The sequence below is a fragment of the Typopeltis vanoorti genome, chromosome 1 (genome assembly GCF_054136105.1).
Source record: "Typopeltis vanoorti isolate ZY-2024b chromosome 1, IOZ_Tvanoo_1.0, whole genome shotgun sequence".
Lineage (NCBI taxonomy): Eukaryota > Metazoa > Arthropoda > Arachnida > Uropygi > Thelyphonidae > Typopeltis > Typopeltis vanoorti.
In genome coordinates, this window is record NC_143549.1 from 123,427,833 (window position 1) to 123,447,304 (window position 19,472).

The window sequence follows — 19,472 nt, forward strand, 5'->3', positions numbered from 1 at the left end:
AAATTTGCAATCTCATCATCTTGCTTACTGTCATTCATTATTTCAAGTGTGTTCCTTCTTCACGCTACCTCATATTCTCATTTATTTTCATAAACTCCATCATTATTGTTTACTAGTACATTTGTAGTGTGGGTGAGCTAAGGATTTTCCCCCCATTTTATATCAATTATATATACAGTAAAACCCCGAAGTTACGGAGTAGGTGGGACCAACAAAAAGTGCGTAAGTTGAATTTGCGTAACTCGGGGTAAATTTTGCAAGTAATTTATATATACAAACATACAATTGGGACCAAAGGTTTACAAAAACACCCATATGTTTTAAGAAATATAATCATAATTGTAGTTTTTCGTACATAAAAAAAAAGAAAGTTATTTCGATGTCAATGGTTTCATAAAGGGGTGCTTAAGGGTCAAAGTTGTATAACTGAGAGGAGACCTCCACATAGCCTTTAAAGGAATGCGGAGAACCGACCAGGGCTTCTGACCTAATGTCCAATCCTCACCTTCTCGTGGTGCACCCTGTTGGGTATCTACTTTGATACTGAACGAACGAGGATGGGCTGGCAATTTGGGATTTAGCGGACCAAATTGTATTCTTATTGGTTAAACCAAAATAAAAAATGATGGTACAACATGACAAAATTTAATGCCGGCTGGGGCGTCGCCCGATTAAACAAGGCCCCCGTTGTTTTCGCCAGGGAACCAGGGCGAACAGCGAAAAGTCAGCTACTAGAACAAATCTGAAAACAAACCCCAACTCAACATCACCAGAGTTAAAGATCGGTACTATCAACGTAAGAAGCCTGAATGGCAAAGAAATGGAGCTAGCTGAGGAATTAGATCAGTACCAGATCGACATAATAGGGGTGACTGAAACAAAAAAGACCAAAACTGGTGAGATCTTTCTGAGCAATAAATACAAAATGTTATATTCAGGCAATGACAATCAAGGAAAAGAAGGAGTAGCCATAGTATTCAACACAAAATATGAGGCTAATCTTCTTGAATGACAGTCAGTCTCAAGTAGAGTAATGTGGGCAAATATGAGAATGGGGAACTGGACAATGAGACTTATTTGTGCCTATGGTCCCACAGAAGGTTCTACTAAGGTAGAAGTGGAGGAATTTTTTGAGGCTTTAGAAAAAGCAACTGACACAATGAAAAAGGAAAAGTTGGTCCTTGTTGGGGATCTAAATAGCAGAGTAGGAAATGATTGTGAGATATATAAAAATATTTTGGGAAAATTTGGAGAAAAGAGCAAAGCTAATAATAATGGCAAATATCTGTTGGATTTCTGCTCAGGACATGGACTGGTTATTACTAACACCATGTTCCAACATAAAAATGTGCACAACTTCACATGGAGAGAAGAGGCTAGGAATAAGAAAAGTCTCATTGACTATGTTATTGTTGATAGTGATGTTTTCTCCCTGGTGCAGGACACCAGAGTGTACAGAGGATTTGAAATTGGAAGTGATCACTATTTAGTCTTGAGCAGGATAAAATAGAATTTCATATTGAAAAGAATAACATGTAAGAAAGTTTTAAAGCGAATAAAAGTTGAGCAGCTCTCAGATGTGAACTGTGGACTAAAATACAGAAAGATTATTGAAAAGAAAATGAAAGAGTTTGAGAACAGGAATCAAACCTTGGGGATTCAGTGGCAAACTTTGAAGAAAACATTGATTGATTCTGCCAGAGAGGCATGTGGTGAGGTTGTCTGCAAGGATAAAAAAATCAGAACTCCCTGGTGGACACAGGAAGAGGCAGTGAAGGAAAAGAAGAAAGCATATCAAAAGTTCCTGGCAAATAAGTCAGCTTTTACTCTTACAGAATACAGAGACAAATGTAAGAAAGCTAAACAGTGTGTAAAACTAGCTAAACAAAAGTCATGGGAGGACTTTGGCAAGAATATAGAAAATAAATATCAAGAAGGTGGCAAAGCATTCTGGAGGTTGTTGTAGAAGAATCGGACTTGCTTCTTTTGGATGACATTATTATTTTTTATGTGATAAAATTTTTATCAAGAACATAATATTAAACAATCGCAAGGTTTGTAGACTATAAAAATCGTGTATGAATGGAGACCGTGCAAAACACGTCAGTGCTTGTTCACAGCATGTGCGACACTGGCGAATGCAGCCGGCGCCTGAAAGATACGACTAGTGGTGAGGCGTGACGAGAATACGTACATATAAGAAACTGCATAACTCCGGATTCGCGTAAGTCAGGGTATGACTGTATGTACATTTTTTTTTGTAATTTTTTAATTTATTTTTCCACAGTCAGGAAACCCTGCTCTAGAGATCAAACATGGTGCCTTTTCAAGCCACTTCAGGTCTACAATAAGTAGGGTGGTGGTCTCACACTGGGTGATGAAATTCATCTCCCACCTAAAGACAATCATAAACATTCACGCCTGCAATCAAATTTGAACCAGCAACCTCTCCCAGCATTAATATGGCTTATTAGAAATAGTTCTCCTGGCAGGAACTAAAAATCAAATTCAAAGTTGGAGCAATTAGTGCAGTAAAACAATGGCAACCTGCTGTATCCTTAATTATCAGCAATGAATGATAGTGGAATTTTGAAAGCATATGGCAAAAAGTATTGAACAAATGCTGCTGTAATAGATTTGCTTACATCAATATATGTCTCTTCTTGATATTTTTGCATTCCAAGGAGTAAACAAATTTAAGATAAAAATAAAGAAATAACAGGAAGTGTCTAGGCATCCTTATTACTTGTGTATCAAGACTGTTAATGTAATTCTAAACTCTTAAAAATAACTGGCATGCTCAAGGATCAAGACTAGATAAATGGGAGGAGACCTCCACATAATCTTTTAAGAAGTGGAAAATCGATCAGGGCTTGACCTAATGTTGAGTCCTCACCTTTTCAAGAGGCATGCTATTAGCTATTTCTAGATACTGAATAACTCTACAATACAATGGAATTTCATGCTGGCAGGGATTTCACCAAGTTAAATAGATTTGCCATCAATATGAAGCATCAATGGAAAAGAAGTGAAAGTATTGGAGAAATAAAAGCATATAATTGCACTTACCAAAACAAAAAAAGACAAAACAGGTGAGATTCTTCTAAATGTCAAACAACAGGCAATAATGATTGAGGAAAGGATGGTATTCAAACACAAAGAAGATCTTGAATAGCAGGCAATATCAAGTAGAGTGATGAAGACAAACATCAAAATGGAATTTTGAACAAGTAATAGATATGGTATGAAGGTCAGCAATAAAAAGACAGAGACAATGAAAATAGGTAGAATCGTTGAAAATGTCAACTGTGTTGTGAATGGAGAACATGTGGAACAAGTAAAACATTTCAGTTACTTAGGCATGATTTTTACTGAAGATGGTAAATTAAATATAGAAATAGACAACAGAATCAGCAAAGCTGGTATGGTGGGAAGTCAATTGAATAAATTCATATGGAATAAGAGAGTAATTAATCAGAACACTAAATTAGCTGTATACAAGCCAGTGTTCAAACCAGTTTTAATTTATGGATCTGAGAGCTGGGTCAAAAGTAAAACACTTGACCAAAGACTAGAGAATGTAGATATGAGAGTTCTGAGAAAGATTAGAGGCATGAACAGATGGCATCAATGGCAATATCATATTAAAAATGAGGATATTGGGAAAGAACTAGATTGTCAGCATCCAGGAATGCGTTAGCAGAGCTAATCTCAGGTGGTATGGTGACTTAAACAGAATGGGCAAAGAAAGATTAGCAAAACAAGTGTTCTCTGCCAGGTTGGCAGGAAAACGGCCCAGAGGAAGACCAAGATATAGGTGGATTGATATGGTAAAAAGTGCCTTAGACGATAGAAATATAAGATCTGATAATGTTGGAGTCTTGACAAGTAACAGACTGATTTGGAGGAAAATTGTGGATAGGAAGTTAGTAATGATGTAAATTTTTCATGTAGTACTATATCCTGTACACCCCTTGAGGATACATCAGGAATTTGATGATGATGATGATTTTTTTTTTTTTTGTACCTATGGTTCCACAGAAGGTTCTACTAAGGAAGAAGTGAATGAATTTCTCGATTCATTATAGAAGGCAATGATACAAAGAAAAAGTTGGTCCTTATTGGTGCTTCGCACAGAGAAAAATGAATACTAGACATATGAAAGGTATTAGAAAAATTTGTAGAAAAGAACAAAGCTAATAATAATAGTGTTCTGGCTGGATTTTTGTTCAGGACATAAACTAGTCATTATATGTTCAAACATGAAAACGTGTACAAATTCACAAGAAGAAAAAAAGAGTCTCATTGACTATGTTATTAATGATAGCAATATCACCGTTTGGGGCATACAGGGGACTTGAAATAGGAAGTGATCAACATTTAGTACTGAGCAGTATAAAATAATATCATATAGAAAAGAAAAGTGTGTAAGAAAGTTTTTTTATTAAAAAAAAAAAAATCATAGTTAAACGGTTTTTAGAGATGAACTGTAGACTCAAATATTCAAGAAGGAATGCAAGAGTTTGCAAATAAGAAAGAGGCCTTGGAGATTCACTTGCAGACTCTGAAGAAAACTTTGAGATGATTCAGCCAAAAAGATATGAGATGAAGTTGTCAGCAAGGATAGAAAAAGCACAACACAATGGACTTAGGAAGTTAAAAGAGATAGTCATGGAAAACTTCCTGGCAAGTAGGCTAGCAAGTACATGAAAGAATTTAAGAGAAATGTAGGAAAGGGAAGAAATGCATATAAGTACTAAAAAAAAAAAAAGTCACAGGAAGACTGAGATTAGAATACAAAAGATAAATATCAGAAAGGTGGAAAAATGTTCTGGGAGATAATGAAAAAGCTTAGCAATGGAATAAAGACTACAGAAAGAGAAGAATCAGAGATGATAAAGGTGACACGAAAAACTGAAGATCAACATATTCTATATGTTATAATAAATTTAGTTTAATCTTTTATCCAAGTGTAAGTAAACAAAGTTTGCGCCAGAAGTATCTTCAGGACTGAGGCAACTCGTGGTAAAGGTGGACCAAGCACTTAGTATCTCCCATAATGCAAAGCACATCTCCTTGCAGACATGTATAATGCTATGCATTATACTATCTAAATCCACAGTAATTTAATAATAAGGTGAGACACCTTTTGGCAACTCGTATAGGTAAATATGACTTCTCCATTGCTTCCTCCTTAGTATCACCACCTCTGGGTCTGACTCCCACTGACAAGACCTCAATAAAGGTTGAAACCGGTCTGGATAGTGGCCCTTCATTTAATGCATAGCATTATACATGTAATTATACATTATACATTATACATGGTGAAAGTATGGTTACAGAAATGCACCAACTATGCAATATGGTATGGAAAGAAGGGAAAATGCCAGAGGAGTGGGTGAAATCAATATTAGTAACATTATACAAGAAAGGAAATAAGCTAGAATGTAAAAATTATAGAACAATTGCCTTGACAAGTCACCTGATGATGATCATATTGACAGAAAGATTGAGAACACAATTGGAAGCATACCTTGCAGATGAGCAAGCAGGATTTAGGAAGGATAGAACTACAATTCAACAGATTTTGACAATGAGGTTAATAACAGAGAAAGCTAGGAGAAAAAACAAAAACATATATACTTGCTTTGTTGACTTTCAGAAAGCTTTTGACAGTATTGACCAGAAAGTGACATTAGCAGTTCTGGAATCCTATGGAAATGATAAAAAACTAATAGCTATATTAAGAGATGTTTACCAGAATGCAGTTGCAGCAGTTAGAATAGGTGATGATTTGGGGAAATGGTTTAAAACAAGCAGTGGTACTAGAGGAGACCCAATATCACCAAGCATTTTCATCACACATTTAGAAAGAGCAATGGATAAAATGAAAGAAGATGCCAAAGGAATATCTGTACACAGAATGAGAATTAACAATCTGAGATTTGCAGATGACATTGTTATTATTGAAGAAGACGAAAGAGAACTTCAAAAAACACTGAAATTGTTAAATGAGGAAGGGAAGAGATTTGGACTTGTTATGAACTTTGAAAAAACAAAGACAATGGTATTTGGTGAGAAGAACATGAAACAAAAGATACAAGTGGATGGAACTGATATAGAAAATGTAGAACAATTCACATACTTGGGAAGTAAACTGACATATGACTTGGACTGTAAAGAAGAAATAAAGATCAGGATTGCAAAGGGAAGAACAAATCTGAAGGCCATAGAAAACATCTGGAAAAGTAAAGTGATCAGTCTGCAAACAAAACTAAGAGTATTGGAAACATGCATCTTCAGCAGTGTACTGTACGGATCTGAAACGTGGGTAATAAATAAGGAATCAAGAAAAAGAATTTTGTCATTTGAAAGAACTTGTTACAGGAAGATTCTAAGAATAGGATGGGTACAGAAAATCACCAATGAAGAGCTCTATCAGAAGATACAACCAAAACAGAATCTAATGCAGAAGATTATAAAACGGAAGCTGCAATTATTTGGACACATCTGTAGAATGAGTGAGGACTGGAAGATAAAGACATTTATGTTTGGTATTTTGGATGGTTTAAACAGAAGAGGTAGACCATACAGAGAATGGATAGACGATATAAAAGACTGGTGTGGAATGGGTGTACAAAAACTGTGACACTGTGCACTGGACAAAGAAAGGTGGAAGAAGATAGTGAAACAGGCATCAGACATCAACGGGCAGTGAGCCCATGATTCATGATGATGATGATGATTACACATGTCCTCAAGGAGATGTGCTTTGCATTATGGGAGATACTAAGACAAGGAGTGATGAGAGCTTGATCCACCTTTACCACGAGTTGCCTCAATCCTGAAGATACTTCAGGTGCAAACTTTGTTTGCTTACACTTGGATAAAGGATTAAACTAAATTTATTATAGTCTAACCAAGTGGGAAAAAACTTCCAACATATTCCATGTCTGGAGTCATTACTTTGAAAGATTCTAAATTAAACAAGAACTGAAAAAAATATTCAAGAGGAATGTAATCAGGAGCACATCAAAAAACTGAAATGTAGAAAAGAAACAGTTGGAGTAGATGACATTTTACTAGAAATGCTCAAATATGAAGCTACAAAAGTTTTATACTGGCTGTAATGCATAATTCTCAAAGTTGAATTCCAAACGATTGGAGTAGAACTCTCGTAGTTCCCCCCCCCCCCATAAAAAGAGAAAAAATTGCACAAGACTTACGGATGTATTTCTCAAATGAGTGTTCCTGACAAGATTTATGCAAATATCCTTCAAAAAAAAAAAAAAAAGCTAAGAAAAACTGCGAAAGGAAAACAAAGAAGGACAAGCTAAGCTTCAGGCAAACTGGTTGTTAGGATTTGATTTTTGGCTTGAAACATTGAGAAATCAGTGGAATATAACAAAGATCTGTTTCTAAGTTTTGTAGACCTGAAAAAGCTACATGACAAAAGTATCAAGAGAAAAGCAGTTTGAAATACTACAATTATACAGTGTAGACAGGACATTATACAGAGTAATACACACTCTATACCAGAGTTGTAAGTCGGCAATTAGAACTGAAGGAAGTACAGGAAAAAAGCTTGATGCTAAATCATGTATGAGACAAGGATACACTTTTCAAATTTCCGTCATCATTTATATGAATCACATTATGAAGCACAGTGGGACTATGCATAATAACAAAACTGCAGATATTCAACTGAATTCTTTACTTTATGCAGATGATGTTATTATCTTAAATAAATCCAATACAAATTTGTAGAATTCCCTAACTAAATTGAATAACTGTTGTAATAAATTTGATATGAACTGCAATAAAAAAGACTATGAAAATAGGAAGGAATAGTGAAAACATCAAACTACATCCTGAATGGGAAACTTATGAAACAATTAAAATATTTCAGCTATTTACAGTGATGATGGCAAATTAAATATGGAAATACACAACAGACTTAGCAAAGCTGGTATGGTGGAGAGCCAGATGAATAAATCTCTTTGGAATAAGAGAGAAATTAGCCAAAACACTGAACTTACATAATACAAGATAGCGTGTGAACCAATTTTAAGTTATGGGTCTGAGTGCTGGATTAGAAGCCAACAGTTGATCAAAGACTAGAAACCACAGATACAAAGCTCTGAGAAAAATTAGGGGAATGATCAGATGGCATCAATGGTGGAATCATATTAAAAACAAGGATATTAGAAAGGAACTTGACATTATTACCATTCAGGAATGTGTAGGCACAGCTAATCTAAAATGGCATGGTCCAAATAAACAGAATGATCGAGGAAAGGTTAACAAAACAAGTGTCTGTTACCAGGGAGGCAAGAAAAAGACCTACAGGAAGACCAAGATCTATGTGGACTGACACAATAAGAAATGCCTTAAGAGACAGTAATATAATATATTACAATATTTTTCATGTAATCTTATCACAGTACCCCCTGTATTCTCCACCAAGGATATATGCCAGGAATTTGATAATGATTATTAAAAACTATCCAAAACTGTGTCCTTTCCTGAACTCAAATTTAAGAATATTATTAAATGAATCCATTATGAAATAAGATCGATTTAGTTCAGTGTTACATGGTGATCAGTATTCATTTTGGTAAATCATGGAGACTACAACCATGTTAGCAATAATTACTTTAATTTCCCAACATTTGTACTTTCATATTAAGGTCATCATCTGGAGTATATATTATTATCATTATGTGACACCTCCAGGAAGTCCAAAGACTCATCAATATACATATATACACAAAGACAAGTTATATTACATTTCAAAATATGCAAGGTGACAATGATTTGATCAATCATTATTCTACTGGCCTGACCTCTAGTGAAAAAACAAACAAAAAATAAATAGATGCTAGACCAAAAGATTATGTGCGTAGAATATGTGCCATCCATATTCTTGAGATTTTTAGACCACCATTACTGTTACGATTGGTTGGTTGATAAGAATTTCACATGCCTCTTTAAATTTATGCTCATACCACATTTTGGTGTGATGTGCCTTTCCAATCAATTCTATGCAGAGTATTCAGGGCATGATCAGAGAAGCCAAATTTACCATAGTTATTAAATTTAACATGCTGTTTATGTTCCTTTTTTTTGGACAGGAATTGTGTGGCCTGTTTCATCTATATAGGGCAAATTACAGGCACAATGAATACAGTATACTCCAGGGTGGGCCAGTGGAGGAAGTGGATCCTTGGATGAGTTGAACTTTTTACGTGAAGTCTTGTGAAGAATGTTTAAGTGTTTGCTCACTGGAGTAAATCTTTAAAGACCCATTTTTTAGTCTGACACCTAGTTTTTGTTTTGGGTGGTGGTTAAGAGTTGATGTATATATCAGTAGCATCACATGCCTATTTAGACTGGGGAATATAAAGCTCAGCTGGGTGCGCTGTCATGTCACTTATACAACCTGTGCTACAAAATTCACACCAATTTGACCATATGGTTGCATTTTTATTGATGTATGAAAGTTTTAAGAGTCATAGTGCATCAGCACTCATCTTAATTGGTTCAATGCAATTAACTGTAGGATAACTTTGAATACATGAATTTATCAATTAATATAATTTTAAATATGGAAAGAATAAAGGTCAAATGAACAATAGCTATGCTTCACACGCATTGTTTATATGAGAAGCACATTAGATTACCATTGGCAAATACTAGAATGAGACACGGATAATTTGAATTTTGATATAATCCTTTTAAATACAATCATATAATACATACAGAAATCGGAAAAAGTAATCACTTGGGAAATTATTATTTTTCTGAACTGAACCAAAGAAAGGTTGAAATAACTTGTTTTACTTAGTTATGCACAAGTCCAACTTCATTCGACTATAATTATGCAATCTGCGAAAGCTCCGGCAGACAACACTGTTTCCCATTGTAAATATGGTCAAAAAAGTTATAAATTATTTATGAAAAATTATACAGGGTGTCCACATTGGACCTCCCTAGTTTCAACATGTAACTACTACTTAAGTTTATGGATTGTGGTGTCAAAATTGGATAAATGAGAAGGAACATTCACCAAATTTTTATAAAAATAAATTCTGGATGAACTTGTAGTCTCTCTGGAATGCTTGAACAACCCAAACCTTACATATTACCCCATTTCATTTTTTTTACCATTCTTTGAAACTAGGGAGGTCCAATATGGACACCCTGTATATTAAAAACTTGTCTATATTGGTGTACTAAACACGTCAGTTCACACTTCACTCAAGCAAAACAGCTGAAACTTAGAAAACTTAGAAAACATCACACAATAACCAATCACAGCCACTAGCAGCTTCTGGATACTACTGTCTCAGCAAACACCCTGCCTCACCTTCTGGGGCTGTTTAAAACCATTGCAAAACTAAGAAATTGACATGCTGCATCATCTACATGCTTGTTTAAAGGGCTGAAAGTGTCAGTATTTGTGACTGCATACACCCAGGTTATTAACACGAATACGATGCAATTTTATGCATCAAGAAAAGTGTCCAACTCCTCTTCATGAAGCATTAATATATTGTGTTTAATTTTAGGAATCATCCTGAAGTCCGCTAATTGTTTCCGGGCTTCAAAAATACAATATCGATGATATTGCTATGCATCATCTGCATGCTTGTTTAAATGTATGTTAAAATCAGGCTATTAACACGAATATGATGCAATTTTATGCGTCGAGAAAAGTGTCCTCCTCCTCCTCTTCATGAAGCATTAATATATTGTGATTAATTTTAGGAATCATCCTGAAGCCAGGAAACAATTAGGGGAGCCTTTAACAGGAATAAATGCAAAAATACAATATCGATGGTATTGCTATTCTGTGGGCGTGCACTACACACCTGTAATATTTGCATATAGTGGGCAGTATGTGTAGGCTTACTTAAACAGTGAAGGAAAGACTACCGGAAGGAAGACTTGTAACAAGTGTATCTAGAAAAGGAAGTGTGTTCTGACTTTCAATTTTAGTTGTGAATTGTATGCATTTATGTTGTTTGTTTAGGTGGCTGAGGAAAGTATCTAATAAGCTGGTGGCCATGAGAATGACAATGAAGAAATCATCAATGTATCTAAGCCAAACTCTGGGTTTTAAAGAAAAGGAATCTAGAGCACATTGCTCAAAAGCTTCCATATAAAAGTTAGCAATTGGGGGGGGGGGGGTAAATAATGGTGAGCCCATAGCTGTGCCTTCTTTTTGCAGATAAAAAGCATTTTGCCACACAAAATAGCCAGAACATAGTTCATGGGAAAAGGGTACCCTAATATTAGGCAGGAATTTGTTCCTGAAAAAGCAGAATTGTGATAGATAGTGACATTTATGAAAATTAGCAGAGACATCAAAACTGACTAATAAATCACTTTTTTCAAGTATGATGTCCTTAATTTTGTTTACAAAGTGTTGCTTGTTTTTAATATAGGAGGGGAAATAATCTACCAACTCCTTGAGTGTTGATGTTTCCTGGCTAAATGACAATTGGGACTTTAGATACCTTCAACTATTGGCCGAAGCTGTACCATAAATTCTTGGAGAATGCATAGTGCAGAAGTATTTTTTAATTGTATCTGTGGGCTAGAATGCAAATGATTTAAGTATTTCGTCTGTTTTCTTTTTAATCCTATTAGTTGGGTTATATTTCACAAGTCGAAAGGTGGTGTTGTCTGAGACTAAATGATTCATTTTTTTCCAGGTAAGTTGTTTGGTTTAAAATCAACTTGTGAAATATAACCCAACTATATATATATACATAATACAATTCAGAACTGAACTGACATTCCTAATACTAAAGAATGGAATAATTTAGGTAACAAAAATTGATTTATTATGCAATGCATTGCTGAGGCTTCAATAGATCTTTACAAAGCTTATCCAGAAATGCTGAAAGTCCAGCAGCCGAAAACTTTAATCCCAAGTGCTGCCAATCATCCAAAATACCGAATAGGTTTAAGAGGGTGGTTGGAAACATTAAGGATGTAATCGTGGGCTTTCATTTTCCTGTCATAACCTGATTCTCTCTCTATGTTCACTGGGCATCTACAGATGCCTTATGGTCACTACGATGCTTGGTGATGTTCCACACCAGACCTCGCCATGTAGTCCTGTTGTTTGCTTTTCTGACAGCTTCAACTCTCTGAAGATCAGTCACCCCACACATGCCATCCATCCATCTCATTGATGGGTCTACCCCTGCCTCTTTTTCCAGGAACTTTACCTTCTATTACTGTTCTGAGAAGTCCTCCTTCCATCCTTTCTATGTGTCCAAAATATTTTAACTTTCTTCTGTCAATATCCTTAAGGAGCTTTAAAGTTCTACTAATCTTTTCTAACACCCATTCATTTGTACGCCTTTCAGTATATGATATCCTCAACAGCCTTCTGTAACACCACATCTCAAAAGCAGATATCCGTTTCTTCTTTGATTTCTTTAGGTTTTAAGTCTCGCATCCATAAGTCGCTGTTGGAAAAACAACTGCATCTAAAATCCTCAACTCTGTTCCCATGGAGATAGATCCATCCTTCCAGCTTTTAGACAGGTCTCTGACTGTTGGTTTAGCCATTCCTAACCTTTTTCTGACATCTTCTGAACAGCAATTCTTCACATTAATAATGGATCCCAGGTACTCAAACTTGCTGACTTCCTCAATTCTTTCTCCATTAAGATACATTTTTTTCTCAAGAGCTTCTCTGTTTGTTTTTCCTTGAGAACCATGACCTTTGACTTGCTAGAATTGAGTTGAAATCCTCTGTTATTATTGATCTTGTTAACTTTGTCAAGATTTAGTCCTAGTTCTTCCATGGCATTACAAAGGAGTACTGTATCATCAGCATATACCTCAGATTACTGATCAATCTACCTCCTATCGTAATGGCTATCCTGAGCTCATCCAATACTTCATGCATGATGTCCTCTGCATATATACTAAACAAGTGAGGAGAAAGTAAACATCCTTGTCTAACTCCTTTTTCCAACTTGAAGCCAGTCAGTCAATCCAACACCTGTTCTTACTGTGGCTTCTTGCTCCTTATACAAGTTGGCTATCAACCTGATAGTGTGTTGAGGAAAACCCATTCTTTTCATTACTTCCCACAATTTCATATGCTCAACACATTCAAAAGCTCTAGAGTAGTCTAAGAAACACATTACCAGAGGGAGTCTGAATTCTTTATATTTTTCTATGATCTGCTAAGGCAAAGGATCTGATCTCTGGTGCCCCTACCTTTCCTAAAACCTGCTTGTTCCTCGGGCATCTCTGCCTCAACTTTGGCCTCAATCCTATTTAGCATGATCTTTAATAAAATTTTGCTTGGAAGAGATATCAAACTAATAGTTCTATAATTCTTGCATGCCTTCATATCACCTTTCTTGTGTAGTGATATGAAAACTCACTTCTTCCAGTCTCTAGGCCATGATCCTGTCTCCCATATCCTTGTAATCAATCTATGAAACACTCTTATCCCTCCATCCCCTGTGGCCTTAATTAACTCTGCTGGGATTTCATCTGCACCTGGGGCCTTATTGCTGTTGAGCTGCTTAACTGCTCTTTCAATTTCATGACTAAGTGGAGGAGGTTCCAAATCAAAATTTTCTTGGTGGGAGGACTCCACATTTTCTTTATCCACTCTGCTGTACAGTTCCTCACAGTATTCTTTCCATCTGTTTTTGATTTCCAACTCTTCTGTTAGTAATGATCCATTCCTGTCTTTGATGACATTAAATTTTGGCTTAAACTTGTGCTTTAAGTCACGAACTAAATAAAACATCCTTTTATAATTATGCCTTCTCATCTGGAACTCTATTTCTTTGTCCTGCTTGATGGCTCTTCTGATTTCTCTATGTAATCTCTTGTATTCTTCGGTCCCTGTGTCTCTTTGATTTTCCAACCGCCTTCTTTTGATTAGTTCCCATGTTGAATCTGATATCCATGGGTCTCTCAGTTTTCTTATTGGGCCGAGATACGCCTTCGCTGTATCTTGTATTATCATCTGGACTCCTTCCCAAAGCATTTCTGGTGAGATTTCCTCATTGGTCTCCAAAAAATCATCCAGCTGAGTTGATGTTTCTTCTGTGAATCCACTGGGAATTACTCTAACATCCAATCTAGTGGAATGTGCCTGCCCTGGAAGTTTTCGGAGTCTTAGCCTTACTTTGGCTCTTACCAGCTGATGGTCTGTACCATAACCTGATTAAATGTGTTTAATGTAGTTCCAATATAAACTTTTTTATTTTTTATCATCTGTATATCACACACACACAGTCTGTCAAAAAATGTATACACACTTAAACAGATGTTGTCTATGGACTTTTTCAAAGTTGGATTGAATTATGGTAGAAATGTGTAGTATGATGTTATTTCAAAAGATGTCATTACTCACATGAATAATAGCATCAACATGTTAATTCGAGGAATGCAAGACCATTTTAAAGTGGTATTTCAAATTTGAGAATGTTGAAGTTCAATGACAATGGAGGCATGAGTTTGCAACACAACCTTCAACATGCCTGACAATTGCACGTATCCGTGATTACAATAAGTTTGAGACCCATGGTACTGTGTATGATGTGCACAAGGGAAGATCCGGGAGGCCTTGAACAACAACAATTTTGCTTCCTCGGCTTTACATTATGGTGGGAGGTCACTCTCTATCCCACCATAATGTATAACATCATACATCTCCTAGGAGATGGGTTTTACATTATGGAAAATACTAAGAATAGTGATCAGAACTTTCCCCACCTTTGCTATGAGTTTGCCCTAGTTTGTACTACGTATTTGGACGACATGCTTTAGCTTACGCTAGTAGTCGCCAATACTTTTATAGTTACTATATTCGGTGAAACTCTTTGATTCCGATCTTTGAGTTTCTTATTCGGTTTTGAAACAATGTGGGATTTAATATCCCCTTAATTTAAATAATATAAATGTATTTTCTTTTGTTATTGATATTTGTACATAATTTTTTATTTATTAAAATTATTATTATTATTTTTTAGATTTGTCGTACTTTTGTGTAGCATTACATAGCTTGTGTTCTGTGCATATATATGTTTTCCTGATGATAACCTCAATACAGAAGTCAAAATGTTGAATGCTATGTTCATAATTATAAGTAAAGTAATTAATCCAACAAGGGTGTTTTTTTCCCCATAAATTCTTCACAATGAATGGTGACCATCATGTAACCTTAAAATAAAGAAGAAGCACTATATTCTAATAACTTTCTATAAAAGGGCAGATTCTATTATAATAAAGAACAAAATTATCCAATTGTTTAAAATGCACAAAAATAAATAAATAAAATAAAAAAACATACAGGATTGTTCCTCCATTGTTCTTTAAATTTTGGCCTCAGCTTTTTTTGTACCACTACCTCCTGCATATCTTCAAGAGATGGATGTTGACCAACTTCTTCTTCAAAAGGAAGCATATATTCGGAAACTGGACCTGAAAATATTTTATATGTATGTATTTATATATCTCTACACTAATTATTACTATTCATCATTCATTAAAGCATTTAATAACTTCATAGCAAAGAATAAAAGTTACAATATATCATCTACATTGCTAATTTTTATTCATTAACTATAACTTTCACAATTTTTGACCGAAACAGACTACTCAATTAAAAAAAAAAATTTTATTTATTCACAATTTATGTGTGTCCCCCATAAGTACTAATTTATAAAAAGCATCTTATTTTATAAAAAAAATATGGATTTTGGAGTCTTAACAAAGTGTTTGCCAAAGCAGCCTTGCCCATGGTCAGAGCACTCTTCATATCAGTATTTCTGATTTGCAACCAACAATAATATGGATTTTGGAGCCTTTACAAAATGACATCCGAAGGGGGGTTGCCTAACCACCTTGCATCTCGTTACAGCATTCTTCATATCTGATGAACAAGATCCTATTCTGGAATATAATATTGATTACATAAGACATTTTGCCAGTCTAGGTGGTTGAGCAAATAATACTTCTGATTTGCACCCAACTGGCTGTGGGTTCACATCACACTGCAGCATGGATGTTTATGAAGTCAAATTTGGCATGAAAATCAGATAAAAAGACCAAAACAGTGAAAATAGGCAGGAACATGGAACCCTTCAGCTGAATTTTGAATGGAGAACCTATAGAACAAGTAAAATACTTCAGCTTTTTAGGTGCAGTGTTTAGTGAAGATGGCAAGTTAAATCTGAAAACACAATAAAATATGCAAATCTGGTATAGTGGAGAAATAGATGAATAAATGTATATGGACGTGTGGACAGACTTATGTGTTCGTCAAACATGTTGTTTATTATTTTAACGGTATAATAGAACACAGAAACTAAGTAAATAATTGATTTATTAACTTGATGCTGATATTTCGCTGGTATTATAACCAGCATCTTCAGAGCACAAAAACACTGTTTGTCACAATACGCGAGACTAAAACAACATGGTGTACATTAACAAAATTGTAGCAGCAACACAAAGACTAGAGTCCTGATTTTGGCGCCCTCTATCTGAAAAAAAAAAAAAAAAAAAAAAAAAACCGCTATCATATATTGCTAGAGTCCTAGAAAAGTGCTAGTTTTTCCTTAATATGTCTCCCAGATCTTCGGCAAGTTAATACAGCCATATTTGTTGAGATTTGGAGTGTGTTTTAGGGCTTCTGTCGCCTCTAAGAACAATCTCTCTGATTTATATGGGTTTCTGTGTAGTACTTTTGTGTTTTTCCAGTTGATCCTGTGTGCAGGGGTATCCAGAGCATGGTCTGCTAGGCCCGACTTCCCATAATGATATTTCCGGACGTATCGTTTATGTTCGCTGATGCGGATATTCACAGTTCTTCCTGTTTGACCGTAGTAGGCTTGATTGCATGAGCAGGGTACTTGGTAGACTCCTGGATGTGAACTTTTACATAGAACACCTGGAAAAACAAGCAATCAATACAGCCACTCTCAAACCAACACTTTGGCTACGCTATGTTGATGATGTGCTTGCCATTTGGCCACATGGCCCTGAGACATTGAAAACATTCTTAGCACATTTAAATAGCCAACACCCAAAAATCCACTTTACTATGGAACCGGAAGCCAACAACTGTCTGCCCTTCCTGGATACACTCATCACACGTCTCCCAGATGGTTCCTTATCATTTTCAGTTTTCAGAAAACCCACACATACAGGCAGATACTTACACAAACAATCACACCATCATCCTTCTCAACAATATGGCATATTAAAAACGCTAACCCATAGAGCGAGAGCAATCTGTTCAAATGACAAGGCTCTTACTGCTGAACTGACTCACTTACGCCACACCTTCTTGGCCAACGGCTACAATCCACAAAAAATAAACAAAATACTAAACACTCCTAAGAAACCCCTCCCACCATCCACCACAGAGAACTACAACAAAATAGTCACCATCCCTTACATTAAAGGCACATCCGAAAAGATCTCAAGAATTCTCATTAAACATAAACTACGCACTACATTCAGACCATGTAGCAAATTAGCCACCCTCATCCGCTCACCCAAGGACAGCATTCCTCCTTTATCACATCCAGGAGTCTACCAAGTACCCTGCTCATGCAATCAAGCCTACTACGGTCAAACAGGAAGAACTGTGAATATCCGCATCAGCGAACATAAACGATACGTCCGGAAATATCATTATGGGAAGTCGGGCCTAGCAGACCATGCTCTGGATACCCCTGCACACAGGATCAACTGGAAAAACACAAAAGTACTACACAGAAACCCATATAAATCAGAGAGATTGTTCTTAGAGGCGACAGAAGCCCTAAAACACACTCCAAATCTCAACAGATATGGCTGTATTAACTTGCCGAAGATCTGGGAGACAGTCATATTAAGGAAAAACTAGCACTTTTCTAGGACTCTAGCAATATATGATAGCGTTTTTTTTTTTTTCAGATAGAGGGCGCCAAAATCAGGACTCTAGTCTTTGTGTTGCTGCTACAATTTTGTTAATGTACACCATGTTGTTTTAGTCTCGCGTATTGTGACAAACAGTGTTTTTGTGCTCTGAAGATGCTGGTTATAATACCAGCGAAATATCAGCATCAAGTTAATAAATCAATTATTTACTTAGTTTCTGTGTTCTATTATACCGTTAAAATAATAAACAAAATGTATATGGAATAAGACAGAAATTAGCCAAAACACTAGTAGCAGTAAAGTATATAAGACTATATAAGACAACAATATAAAAGACTGTGTTCAAACTAGTTTTAAGTTCTGGATTTGAGAGCTGGTGAGAAAAAAAAAAAAAGAAGCACTTGATCAAAGATTAGTGACCATAGATATGAGAGTTCAGAAAAATTAGGGGACTGAACACATCAATGGCAGAATCATATTAAAAATGAAGACCTTAGGAAGGAATGTGACACTGTTTGCATTCAAGAATGTGTGAGCAGAGCTAATCCTGGTATGATCACTAAATGGAATGGCTAAGGAAAAGTTTGAAAAACAGGTGTTTGATGGCAAGGAAAAGACCTAGAGGGAAATCAAGGTTTAGGTAGAGTTAGTCAGAAGTGCCTTAGAAAAATGAATTGTTGGAGTACTAACAAGAAACAGACTAATTTGGAGGAAAACTTGATAGGAGATTAATAATAATTAATCATTGTGAGAAGTAGCAGTGTGTAAAGAGGGCTCCCATTTGAGATAAGTTTTTTGAAATAATTAATAGTATATAAGTGTGTGTGAATGAATAAGATTTGCTATATAATTTGTGCGCTTGTAGTGTTATTAGTTGTGTGATTTTTTTGTTAAGTTTATTTACAAATTCTTTGAAATTAGAGCTCAGTATAGCAACCAGTGAAGGAAAGATGGTGACGGCTTTGTTCATGCAGGAATTCAATTTCGATTTCAGTCATTTCATGAAATGTGAGGTGTGCTATATGTACTCATTTGATTATATTGATAGATTGTGGATATTTAAGATGGAAGGAGGGTGTGAGCAAAGTGTGAGCTGAATGAGGATTTGATGAGTGCTAATATGTTGATAACTGAAAGTGTTAATAGCAAGAATGCAGCGAAGAGGACGAGTGCTCATCTGATAGAAAAGGACGGTGTAAAAGATTTGAAAGATCAGTTGGTTAAGATGAGGCAAGAGATGAAATGGACATAGACTGAAGTTAAGAGAATTCAAGATATGTATGAAAGAGTGAAAATGATGAAGACGAATAATGTTGGTATAAAAGAGGTAACAAAAGACCCACAAGTGCGTTGTATGGTGATACAATTATTAAAGTGTGCAGGACGAAAGAATGCATACTTTATGCATTCTTTCGTTTTACTGGAGGTAGAATGAGTAGAGTGATTGAGGCATTAGATATGAGAAATAAGTGAGCAAACGAGTTGGTGGTTGTAATAGGTACAAATGACTTGACTGCAAACAAAGAACATGTCAGACTGGATATTAGGAG

The 19,472-nt window shown here is 35.6% G+C and overlaps 1 protein-coding gene across 2 annotated transcripts in view; it reads right to left on the reverse strand.

The window, feature by feature from the left end:
- Positions 1 to 19,472, reverse strand: part of put (activin A receptor type 2 punt) — a 212,732-nt gene that overhangs the window by 29,815 nt on the left and 163,445 nt on the right. For both annotated transcript variants that reach the window (XM_090393363.1, XM_090393371.1), the window contains exon 8: positions 15,344 to 15,474. In XM_090393363.1, the coding sequence (XP_090249489.1) occupies positions 15,344 to 15,474 (131 nt within the window). The remainder of the gene's footprint in view (positions 1 to 15,343; positions 15,475 to 19,472) is intronic.